Source organism: Paralichthys olivaceus, chromosome 2 (genome assembly GCF_024713975.1).
Source record: "Paralichthys olivaceus isolate ysfri-2021 chromosome 2, ASM2471397v2, whole genome shotgun sequence".
NCBI lineage: Eukaryota > Metazoa > Chordata > Actinopteri > Pleuronectiformes > Paralichthyidae > Paralichthys > Paralichthys olivaceus.
In genome coordinates, this window is record NC_091094.1 from 490,355 (window position 1) to 502,483 (window position 12,129).

Consider the following 12,129-nt stretch of genomic DNA (forward strand, 5'->3'; position numbering starts at 1 on the left):
CCTCTGACCTTTGACCACCTGAATCTAATGAGGTCATCTGTTAGTCTGAATGAACGCTTGTACCAAATCTGAAAGGATTCTCTTGAGGTGTTTTTAAGATCAAATGTTCAAGAGGCAGAAAGTGGATTAACCAGGGTGAGGGTCACATGATAACATTTTGTATGAATGTTGTGTTTTCTGATTTTATTCTAACACATTTGATATTTTCTTTAATTACAGACTCGTTGGTTTTAAACTCTCAGAGATTCACTATGAAGTCGTGGCCTCAGCTCTGAAGTCAGACCCCTCACATCTGAGAGAACTGGATCTGAGGGACAACAAGCTGCAGGACTCAGGAGTGAAGCTGCTGTGTGCTGGACTGGAGAGTCCAACCTGTCGACTGGAGACTCTGAGGTCAGGTCCTTAAATCCTTGAATGTTCACTTTTCTAAAGTTCTTTCTTATTTGGTCATTTATTTAAATTGAACTGTCTCAGTTCTGCTCACTGTCCCTCAGTCATCTGTCCCTCACCCAGCCTGTCAGTCACGTCCACCTCATCAGTCCAACTCCATTCATAAAGTGTCAGTGAGTAACATGTGGACAGAGACCGAGCACTCGTCCTCCTCAGGTTCTCAACAATAAGACACGTTCTTATTGAAGCACGTTGGACAGTTGATGAGTATAGAACCAAACAGGAAGTGACTGTCAGGAGCCATCTCTACTTTAAACAGTGTTTAATGACACAAACCTACTCAGTGACCAAACACACAGAGAAGAAGGTGATGAATGAAACAATGGTCCAACATGTCTGATGTGATATTTATCTTCAGGTCACAGACTGGACTGAGGTCAGCAGCATGTTGAGAGTCTGTGTTGACATGATGACGATCCACAATAACAGGAGGACACATTCAAATATTCACATTTCTTTATCCAGGTTGAGTCTCCGTGTCCAAATAATCTATTGTTACTGAATCAGGACTCGTCTTTAGTCCAACATGTCTGATTTCATATTTATCTTCCATGTTATGAGTCTGTGCTGACATGAATATCTGTTATTTTCACACATGAACTCAGATTCATTTACAGTTAAGTTTTATTCTTTCTTCAGGTTGAGTCTCTGCAGTATGTCAGAGATCAGCTGTTCTTCTCTGGCTTCAGCTCTGAGGTCAAACCCCTCTCATCTGAGAGAACTGGATCTGAGCTTCAACGAGCTGCAGGACTCAGGAGTGAAGGAGCTGTGTGGTCTTCTACAGAGTCCAACCTGTCCACTGGAGACTCTGAGGTCAGTTCACTGACTTTTGTAGATCTCATATCTATAACACAGCATTTATACACAGTTCATCTCATTTAATACTCATTGTATTATTTTTTAAATTATTTTATTTCCTTTTTTATCATCAACATACAGCAGCTTTGTAATCCAGTAAGTGCTAAATGCTAATACAGAGGTGTGTCTGTTGCATCTTCGTCCCCTCCCCTCTACATGTCCCTCCCCCCGAAAACAAAAATCATCTCATACACAACAAATAGAAACAAACAAACAAAACAATAGTAATAGTGACAATAATATCTCTAAATAAAAAGATGAACAAACAAAACAAAAGGATAAACAATAACATGAAATGAAGTCAAATGTCAATGTTTTACACCTTGGTTCAAACACAAATCAGTCACAGAAGGGTACACAGCTTTAGCGTCTTCATGTGTGCTAGAAATGGTTGCCACGTCTTATCCAATGTACCTGTTGAACCACCTAACGTCCACCTTATTTTCTCCAGATGTAAAAACTTCAGAAGTTCTGTGGTCCATAGCACATGAGTGGGAGAGGCCTCCTGCTTCCATTTCACAAGGAGAAGTCTCCGAGCAATTAGGGAGGCGAAAGCAATAGCATTGGAGTAATGTTTGGGAAGGAGAGCGTCTTCAGAAACTCCTCCAGAAATTGCAATCAAAGGGGGAGGGGTTAAATTGAGTCCAAACACCTCAGAGAATGTCTCAAATATAGACGTCCAATAATTGTGAAGATTTGGACAAGTCCAAAAAGTATGAATGAGGGAACCTGTGTCTGCCTTACATCTGTTGCATAAGGGCTCTAACCCTGGATCAATCTTTGCTCATGTTTCCTTTGACAAATGAAGCCATGTAGAACCTTCAATTGTAGGAGTCCATGTCTGGCACAGATGGAGGAAGAACGTACTCTATGGAGGACAGACGGCCACATGTCCTCTGTTATTGTGTTTAGAACAAGGTCCATCTGTTTGGAGATGTACTGGAGAAACCCTTCATCAGATAGCAGGAGAGGGTTAAGCCTCCATGAGCAAATAGAATTTTGATGAGGAAAGCTGAGCTCTAACACCAGAGGGCTATGATCAGATATTACAATACTATTATACGTGCATGCTTTTACCTGAGATAATCACTTTTCATCGACCAAAAAGTCATGGATGCACGAGTATGTTTGATGTACAGGAGAGAAGAACCAGTATTGTCTGATGGATAAAGAAGTGGCCGTGCGTCAACGACCCCATCGGTCTCCAGATACGACTGCAGAACCAGAGCAGACTTTGAGAGTGGTGACGGTCTTGTGGAAGAGCGGTCAAGTGTAGGGTCCATGATAGTATTCATGTCTCCCCAAGTAATAATGAGTGAGTGTTAATACCAGGTAATGAGTGAAGAACGTTTCTGAAAGAATCACTATCGTCCCAGTTGGGGGCGTATACATTAGCTAAGAGTAAAGGGCGTTAAATAAAGAGCCAGTTACAATTACATAACGGCCATTTGGGTCAGCTACTACATGGGAGACAATCAATGGAGCTGATTTATGAATCAAAATAGCAGTACCCCTAGCTTTACTGTTGAATTTAGACTGGACCATTGTCCAACACAATCTTTCTTCATTTTCAGGTGATCTCTATTTTTAGCTGAGTTTGTTGAAGAAATGCAATGTTGACTTTAAGGTGTAAGAGATGAGAGAATACTTGATGACGTTTGATTGGATGGTTAAGTCCCCGAACATTCCAGCTGATTAGATTCATGTGGCAGCCGTTTCTCCCTGAAGTTGAGGGAGCAGGTGTTGCCATCAGAGTTTATGGAAGAAGAAAATGTGAAGGATCATTTTATACCTTTTGTGATGTATCTGAGTTAGCTGTGTAACTCTAGTCGACCTTAGTACGTTCAAACATGACCAAGTGAATACAGATAAAACCTTCAACACAAACAATGAACACATCAACCCCAACCTCCCCATTATCCTCAGTGTCATTCTCTAAAGAAAAACACAAGACTCCCAAAGCTTCCAAGCTTTTTCTGAGATCACACTCTTGGTCTCAGCCACTGTCTCTTTGATAGAAAAGTATTTGAGCTATAATCAGTCTATTAAACTAGTGATTCAATTATCTGATAGAGAATCAACATAAGGTAGAACCCCCCCCCTTTTGTTTTTAATAAACAATCCAATAAAATAAAATATATTAGATAAAGAAAATACCTGCAAATGTACTTAATGGGCCGTCACAACATAAAGAGAGAGAGAGAGAGTCACAGGTTTGGATCATGGCCATAGCCGGAGATCATTGACATATTATGCATAGACTATATAGTGGTAACGTAAACCCCCGGACCGCCCGGGGAATGTAAACGAGCGTACCCTAGCGGAGTTTGCCCTTTGACCTCATGACGTCATTTGTTGTCAAGTGAAGCTATGCCCGAACGCTTCATTTAATACTCATTGAACATAATTCCTCTTCAGACATAACTTGAATCCATTCATTCATTAATCTGGGACATTTTAAATATTCAGCTACTTGTTAAAACTCATCTGTGTTTAGTTCTGGATTTCATAAACTGATCTGCAGGACAGAGACCGGGTCCAAATAATCTGTTGTTACTGAATCAGGACTCGTCTTTAGTCCAACATGTCTGATTTCATATTTCTCTTCCATGTTATGAGTCTGTGCTGACATGAATATCTGTTATTTTCACACATGAACTCAGATTCATTTACAGTTAAGTTTTATTCTTTCTTCAGGTTGAGGACCTGCAGACTGTCAGAGATCAGCTGTTCTTCTCTGGCTTCAGCTCTGAGGTCAAACCCCTCTCATCTGAGAAAACTGGATCTGAGTAACAACAAGCTGCAGGACTCAGGAGTGAAGGAGCTGTGTGGTCTTCTACAGAGTCCAACCTGTCCACTGGAGACTCTGAGGTCAGTTCACTGACTTTTGTAGATCTCATATCTATAACACAGCATTTATACACAGTTCATCTCATTTAATACTCATTGTATTATTTTTTATAATTTTCTTTTCTTTTTTATCAACAACATACAGCAGCTTTGTAATCCAGTAAGTGCTAAATGCTAATACAGAGGTGTGTCTGTTGCATCTTCGTCCCCTCCCCTCTACATGTCCCTCCCCCCGAAAACAAAAAACATCTCATACACAACAAATAGAAACAAACAAACAAAACAATAGTAATAGTGACAATAATATCTGTAAATAAAAAGATGAACAAACAAAACAAAAGGATAAACAATAACATGAAATGAAGTCAAATGTCAACTTTCACAAGAAAAACTTCAGGCAAAACAACAACAAATAATAATGAGCAAATGTCCATACAATCCAGTAAAGAGGAAGACATGTATGTCAATCACAGCTGTCTCCATGTCAAATGTTTTACACCTTGGTTCAAACACAAATCAGTCACAGAAGGGTACACAGCTTTAGCGTCTTCATGTGTGCTAGAAATGGTTGCCACGTCTTATCCAATGTACCTGTTGAACCACCTAACGTCCACCTTATTTTCTCCAGATGTAAAAACTTCAGAAGTTCTGTGGTCCATAGCACATGAGTGGGAGAGGCCTCCTGCTTCCATTTCACAAGGAGAAGTCTCCGAGCAATTAGGGAGGCGAAAGCAATAGCATTGGAGTAATGTTTGGGAAGGAGAGCGTCTTCAGAAACTCCTCCAGAAATTGCAATCAAAGGGGGAGGGGTTAAATTGAGTCCAAACACCTCAGAGAATGTCTCAAATATAGACGTCCAATAATTGTGAAGATTTGGACAAGTCCAAAAAGTATGAATGAGGGAACCTGTGTCTCCCTTACATCTGTTGCATAAGGGCTCTAACCCTGGATCAATCTTTGCTCATGTTTCCTTTGACAAATGAAGCCATGTAGAACCTTCAATTGTAGGAGTCCATGTCTGGCACAGATGGAGGAAGAACGTACTCTATGGAGGACAGACTGCCACATGTCCTCTGTTATTGTGTTTAGAACAAGGTCCATCTGTTTGGAGATGTACTGGAGAAACCCTTCATCAGATAGCAGGAGAGGTTTAAGCCTCCATGAGCAAATAGAATTTTGATGAGGAAAGCTGAGCTCTAACACCAGAGGGCTATGATCAGATATTACAATACTATTATACGTGCATGCTTTTACCTGAGATAATCACTTTTCATCGACCAAAAAGTCATGGATGCACGAGTATGTTTGATGTACAGGAGAGAAGAACCAGTGTTGTCTGATGGATAAAGAAGTGGCCGTGCGTCAACGACCCCATCGGTCTCCAGATACGACTGCAGAACCAGAGCAGACTTTGAGAGTGGTGACGGTCTTGTGGAAGAGCGGTCAAGTGTAGGGTCCATGATAGTATTCATGTCTCCCCAAGTAATAATGAGTGAGTGTTAATACCAGGTAATGAGTGAAGAACGTTTCTGAAAGAATCACTATCGTCCCAGTTGGGGGCGTATACATTAGCTAAGAGTAAAGGGCGTTAAATAAAGAGCCAGTTACAATTACATAACGGCCATTTGGGTCAGCTACTACATGGGAGACAATCAATGGAGCTGATTTATGAATCAAAATAGCAGTACCCCTAGCTTTACTGTTGAATTTAGACTGGAACATTTGTCCAACACAATCTTTCTTCATTTTCAGGTGATCTCTATTTGTAGCTGAGTTTGTTGAAGAAATGCAATGTTGACTTTAAGGTGTAAGAGATGAGAGAATACTTGATGACGTTTGATTGGATGGTTAAGTCCCCGAACATTCCAGCTGATTAGATTCATGTGGCAGCCGTTTCTCCCTGAAGTTGAGGGAGCAGGTGTTGCCATCAGAGTTTATGGAAGAAGAAAATGTGAAGGATCATTTTATACCTTTTGTGATGTCTCTGAGTTAGCTGTGTAACTCTAGTCGACCTTAGTACGTTCAAACATGACCAAGTGAATACAGATAAAACCTTCAACACAAACAATGAACACATCAACCCCAACCTCCCCATTATCCTCAGTGTCATTCTCTAAAGAAAAACACAAGACTCCCAAAGCTTCCAAGCTTTTTCTGAGATCACACTCTTGGTCTCAGCCACTGTCTCTTTGATAGAAAAGTATTTGAGCTATAATCAGTCTATTAAACTAGTGATTCAATTATCTGATAGAGAATCAACATGAGGTAGAACCCCCCCCCTTTGTTTTTAATAAACAATCCAATAAAATAAAATATATTAGATAAAGAAAATACCTGCAAATGTACTTAATGGGCCGTCACAACATAAAGAGAGAGAGAGAGAGAGTCACAGGTTTGGATCATGGCCATAGCCGGAGATCATTGACATATTATGCATAGACTATATAGTGGTAACGTAAACCCCCGGACCGCCCGGGGAATGTAAACGAGCGTACCCTAGCGGAGTTTGCCCTTTGACCTCATGACGTCATTTGTTGTCAAGTGAAGCTATGCCCGAACGCTTCATTTAATACTCATTGAACATAATTCATCTTCAGACATAACTTGAATCCATTCATTCATTCATCTGTGACATTTTAAATATTCAGCTACTTGTTAAAACTCATCTGTGTTTAGTTCTGGATTTCATAAACTGATCTGCAGGACAGAGACCGAGTCCAAATAATCTGTTGTTACTGAATCAGGACTCGTCTTTAGTCCAACATGTCTGATTTCATATTTATCTTCCATGTTATGAGTCTGTGCTGACATGAATATCTGTTATTTTCACACATGAACTCAGATTCATTTACAGTTAACTTTTATTCTTTCTTCAGGTTGAGGAGCTGCAGTCTGTCAGAGATCAGCTGTTCTTCTCTGGCTTCAGCTCTGAGGTCAAACCCGTCTCATCTGAGAGAACTGGATCTGAGTAACAACAAGCTGCAGGACTCAGGAGTGAAGGAACTGTGTGGTCTTCTACAGAGTCCAACCTGTCCACTGGAGACTCTGAGGTCAGTTCACTGACTGACTTTTGTAGATCTCATATCTATAACACAGCATTTATACACAGTTCATCTCATTTAATACTCATTGTATTATTTTTTATAATTTTCTTTTCTTTTTTATCATCAACATACAGCAGCTTTGTAATCCAGTAAGTGCTAAATGCTAATACAGAGGTGTGTCTGTTGCATCTTCGGCCCCTCCCCTCTACATGTCCCTCCCCCCGAAAACAAAAAACATCTCATACACAACAAATAGAAACAAACAAACAAAACAATAGTAATAGTGACAATAATATCTGTAAATAAAAAGATGAACAAACAAAACAAAAGGATAAACAATAACATGAAATGAAGTCAAATGTCAACTTTCACAAGAAAAACTTCAGGCAAAACAACAACAAATGATAATGAGCAAATGTCCATACAATCCAGTAAAGAGGAAGACATGTATGTCAATCACAGCTGTCTCCATGTCAAATGTTTTACACCTTGGTTCAAACACAAATCAGTCACAGAAGGGTACACAGCTTTAGCGTCTTCATGTGTGCTAGAAATGGTTGCCACGTCTTATCCAATGTACCTGTTGAACCACCTAACGTCCACCTTATTTTCTCCAGATGTAAAACTTCAGAAGTTCTGGAGTCCATAGCACATGAGTGGGAGAGGCCTCCTGCTTCCATTTCACAAGGAGAAGTCTCTGAGCAATTAGGGAGGCGAAAGCAATAGCATTGGAGTAATGTTTGGGAAGGAGAGCGTCTTCAGAAACTCCTCCAGAAATTGCAATCAAAGGGGGAGGGGTTAAATTGAGTCCAAACACCTCAGAGAATGTCTCAAATATAGACGTCCAATAATTGTGAAGATTTGGACAAGTCCAAAAAGTATGAATGAGGGAACCTGTTTCTGCCTTACATCTGTTGCATAAGGGCTCTAACCCTGGATCAATCTTTGCTCATGTTTCCTTTGACAAATGAAGCCTTGTAGAACCTTCAATTGTAGGAGTCCATGTCTGTCACAGATGGAGGAAGAACGTACTCTATGGAGGACAGACTGCCACATGTCCTCTGTTATTGTCTTTAGAACAAGGTCCATCTGTTTGGAGATGTACTGGAGAAATCCTGCATCAGATAGCAGGAGAGGGTTAAGCCTCCATGAGTAAATAGAATTTTGATGAGGAGAGCTGAGCTCTAACACCAGAGGGCTATGATCAGATATTACAATACTATTATACGTGCATGCTTTTACCTGAGATAATCACTTTTTATCAACCACAAAGTCATGGATGCACGAGTATGTTTGATGTACAGGAGAGAAGAACCAGTGTTGTCTGATGGATAAAGAAGTGGCCATGCGTCAACGACCCCATCGGTCTCCAGATACGACTGCAGAACCAGAGCAGACTTTGAGAGTGGTGACGGTCTTGTGGAAGAGCGGTCAAGTGTAGGGTCCATGATAGTATTCATGTCTCCCCAAGTAATAATGAGTGAGTGTTAATACCAGGTAATGAGTGAAGAACGTTTCTGAAAGAATCACTATCGTCCCAGTTGGGGGCGTATACATTAGCTAAGAGTAAAGGGCGTTAAATAAAGAGCCAGTTACAATTACATAACGGCCATTTGGGTCAGCTACTACATGGGAGACAATCAATGGAGCTGATTTATGAATCAAAATAGCAGTACCCCTAGCTTTACTGTTGAATTTAGACTGGAACATTTGTCCAACACAATCTTTCTTCATTTTCAGGTGATCTCTATTTTTAGCTGAGTTTGTTGAAGAAATGCAATGTTGACTTTAAGGTGTAAGAGATGAGAGAATACTTGATGACGTTTGATTGGATGGTTAAGTCCCCGAACATTCCAGCTGATTAGATTCATGTGGCAGCCGTTTCTCCCTGAAGTTGAGGGAGCAGGTGTTGCCATCAGAGTTTATGGAAGAAGAAAATGTGAAGGATCATTTTATACCTTTTGTGATGTATCTGAGTTAGCTGTGTAACTCTAGTCGACCTTAGTACGTTCAAACATGACCAAGTGAATACAGATAAAACCTTCAACACAAACAATGAACACATCAACCCCAACCTCCCCATTATCCTCAGTGTCATTCTCTAAAGAAAGACACAAGACTCCCAAAGCTTCCAAGCTTTTTCTGAGATCACACTCTTGGTCTCAGCCACTGTCTCTTTGATAGAAAAGTATTTGAGCTATAATCAGTCTATTAAACTAGTGATTCAATTATCTGATAGAGAATCAACATAAGGTAGAACCCCCCCCCTTTGTTTTTAATAAACAATCCAATAAAATAAAATATATTAGATAAAGAAAATACCTGCAAATGTACTTAATGGGCCGTCACAACATAAAGAGAGAGAGAGAGAGTCACAGGTTTGGATCATGGCCATAGCCGGAGATCATTGACATATTATGCATAGACTATATAGTGGTAACGTAAACCCCCGGACCGCCCGGGAATGTAAACGAGCGTACCCTAGCGGAGTTTGCCCTTTGACCTCATGACGTCATTTGTTGTCAAGTGAAGCTATGCCCGAACGCTTCATTTAATACTCATTGAACATAATTCCTCTTCAGACATAACTTGAATCCATTCATTCATTAATCTGGGACATTTTAAATATTCAGCTACTTGTTAAAACTCATCTGTGTTTAGTTCTGGATTTCATAAACTGATCTGCAGGACAGAGACCGGGTCCAAATAATCTGTTGTTACTGAATCAGGACTCGTCTTTAGTCCAACATGTCTGATTTCATATTTATCTTCCATGTTATGAGTCTGTGCTGACATGAATATCTGTTATTTTCACACATGGACTCAGATTCATTTACAGTTAAGTTTTATTCTTTCTTCAGGTTGTTGAGCTGCAGTCTGTCAGAGATCAGCTGTTCTTCTCTGGCTTCAGCTCTGAGGTCAAACCCCTCTCATCTGAGAGAACTGGATCTGAGCTACAACGAGCTGCAGGACTCAGGAGTGAAGGAGCTGTGTGGTCTTCTACAGAGTCCAACCTGTCCACTGGAGACTCTGAGGTCAGTTCACTGACTTTTGTAGATCTCATATCTATAACACAGCATTTATACACAGTTCATCTCATTTAATACTCATTGTATTATTTTTTAAATTATTTTCTTTTCTTTTTTATCAACAACATACAGCAGCTTTGTAATCCAGTAAGTGCTAAATGCTAATACAGAGGTGTGTCTGTTGCATCTTCGTCCCCTCCCCTCTACATGTCCCTCCCCCCGAAAACAAAAAACATCTCATACACAACAAATAGAAACAAACAAACAAAACAATAGTAATAGTGACAATAATATCTGTAAATAAAAAGATGAACAAACAAAACAAAAGGATAAACAATAACATGAAATGAAGTCAAATGTCAACTTTCACAAGAAAAACTTCAGGCAAAACAACAACAAATGATAATGAGCAAATGTCCATACAATCCAGTAAAGAGGAAGACATGTATGTCAATCACAGCTGTCTCCATGTCAAATGTTTTACACCTTGGTTCAAACACAAATCAGTCACAGAAGGGTACACAGCTTTAGCGTCTTCATGTGTGCTAGAAATGGTTGCCACGTCTTATCCAATGTACCTGTTGAACCACCTAACGTCCACCTTATTTTCTCCAGATGTAAAAACTTCAGAAGTTCTGGAGTCCATAGCACATGAGTGGGAGAGGCCTCCTGCTTCCATTTCACAAGGAGAAGTCTCCGAGCAATTAGGGAGGCGAAAGCAATAGCATTGGAGTAATGTTTGGGAAGGAGAGCGTCTTCAGAAACTCCTCCAGAAATTACAATCAAAGGGGGAGGGGTTAAATTGAGTCCAAACACCTCAGAGAATGTCTCAAATATAGACGTCCAATAATTGTGAAGATTTGGACAAGTCCAAAAAGTATGAATGAGGGAACCTGTTTCTGCCTTACATCTGTTGCATAAGGGCTCTAACCCTGGATCAATCTTTGCTCATGTTTCCTTTGACAAATGAAGCCATGTAGAACCTTCAATTGTAGGAGTCCATGTCTGGCACAGATGGAGGAAGAACGTACTCTATGGAGGACAGACTGCCACATGTCCTCTGTTATTGTGTTTAGAACAAGGTCCATCTGTTTGGAGATGTACTGGAGAAACCCTTCATCAGATAGCAGGAGAGGGTTAAGCCTCCATGAGTAAATAGAATTTTGATGAGGAAAGCTGAGCTCTAACACCAGAGGGCTATGATCAGATATTACAATACTATTATACGTGCATGCTTTTACCTGAGATAATCACTTTTTATCAACCAAAAAGTCATGGATGCACGAGTATGTTTGATGTACAGGAGAGAAGAACCAGTGTTGTCTGATGGATAAAGAAGTGGCCGTGCGTCAACGACCCCATCAGTCTCCAGATACGACTGCAGAACCAGAGCAGACTTTGAGAGTGGTGACGATCTTGTGGAAGAGCGGTCAAGTGTAGGGTCCATGATAGTATTCATGTCTCCCCAAGTAATAATGAGTGAGTGTTAATACCAGGTAATGAGTGAAGAACGTTTCTGAAAGAATCACTATCGTCCCAGTTGGGGGCGTATACATTAGCTAAGAGTAAAGGGCGTTAAATAAAGAGCCAGTTACAATTACATAACGGCCATTTGGGTCAGCTACTACATGGGAGACAATCAATGGAGCTGATTTATGAATCAAAATAGCAGTACCCCTAGCTTTACTGTTGAATTTAGACTGGAACATTTGTCCAACACAATCTTTCTTCATTTTCGGGTGATCTCTATTTGTAGCTGAGTTTGTTGAAGAAATGCAATGTTGACTTTAAGGTGTAAGAGATGAGAGAATACTTGATGACGTTTGATTGGATGGTTAAGTCCCCGAACATTCCAGCTGATTAGATTCATGTGGCAGCCGTTTCTCCCTGAAGTTGAG

At 40.3% G+C, this 12,129-nt stretch overlaps 1 protein-coding gene across 12 annotated transcripts in view; it reads left to right on the forward strand.

Moving 5' to 3' along the window:
* LOC138405561 (NACHT, LRR and PYD domains-containing protein 12-like) overlaps nucleotides 1–12,129 on the forward strand; it is a 43,782-nt gene that overhangs the window by 7,774 nt on the left and 23,879 nt on the right. For 7 of the 12 annotated variants that reach the window (XM_069514961.1, XM_069514963.1, XM_069514967.1 and 4 more), the window contains 5 exons: nucleotides 220–393; nucleotides 1,090–1,263; nucleotides 4,006–4,179; nucleotides 7,035–7,208; nucleotides 10,064–10,237. In XM_069514961.1, coding sequence (XP_069371062.1) covers nucleotides 220–393; nucleotides 1,090–1,263; nucleotides 4,006–4,179; nucleotides 7,035–7,208; nucleotides 10,064–10,237 — 870 coding nt within the window. The remainder of the gene's footprint in view (nucleotides 1–219; nucleotides 394–1,089; nucleotides 1,264–4,005; nucleotides 4,180–7,034; nucleotides 7,209–10,063; nucleotides 10,238–12,129) is intronic. The other 5 variants (XM_069514987.1, XM_069515004.1, XM_069514993.1 and 2 more) reach the window with 3 other exon arrangements.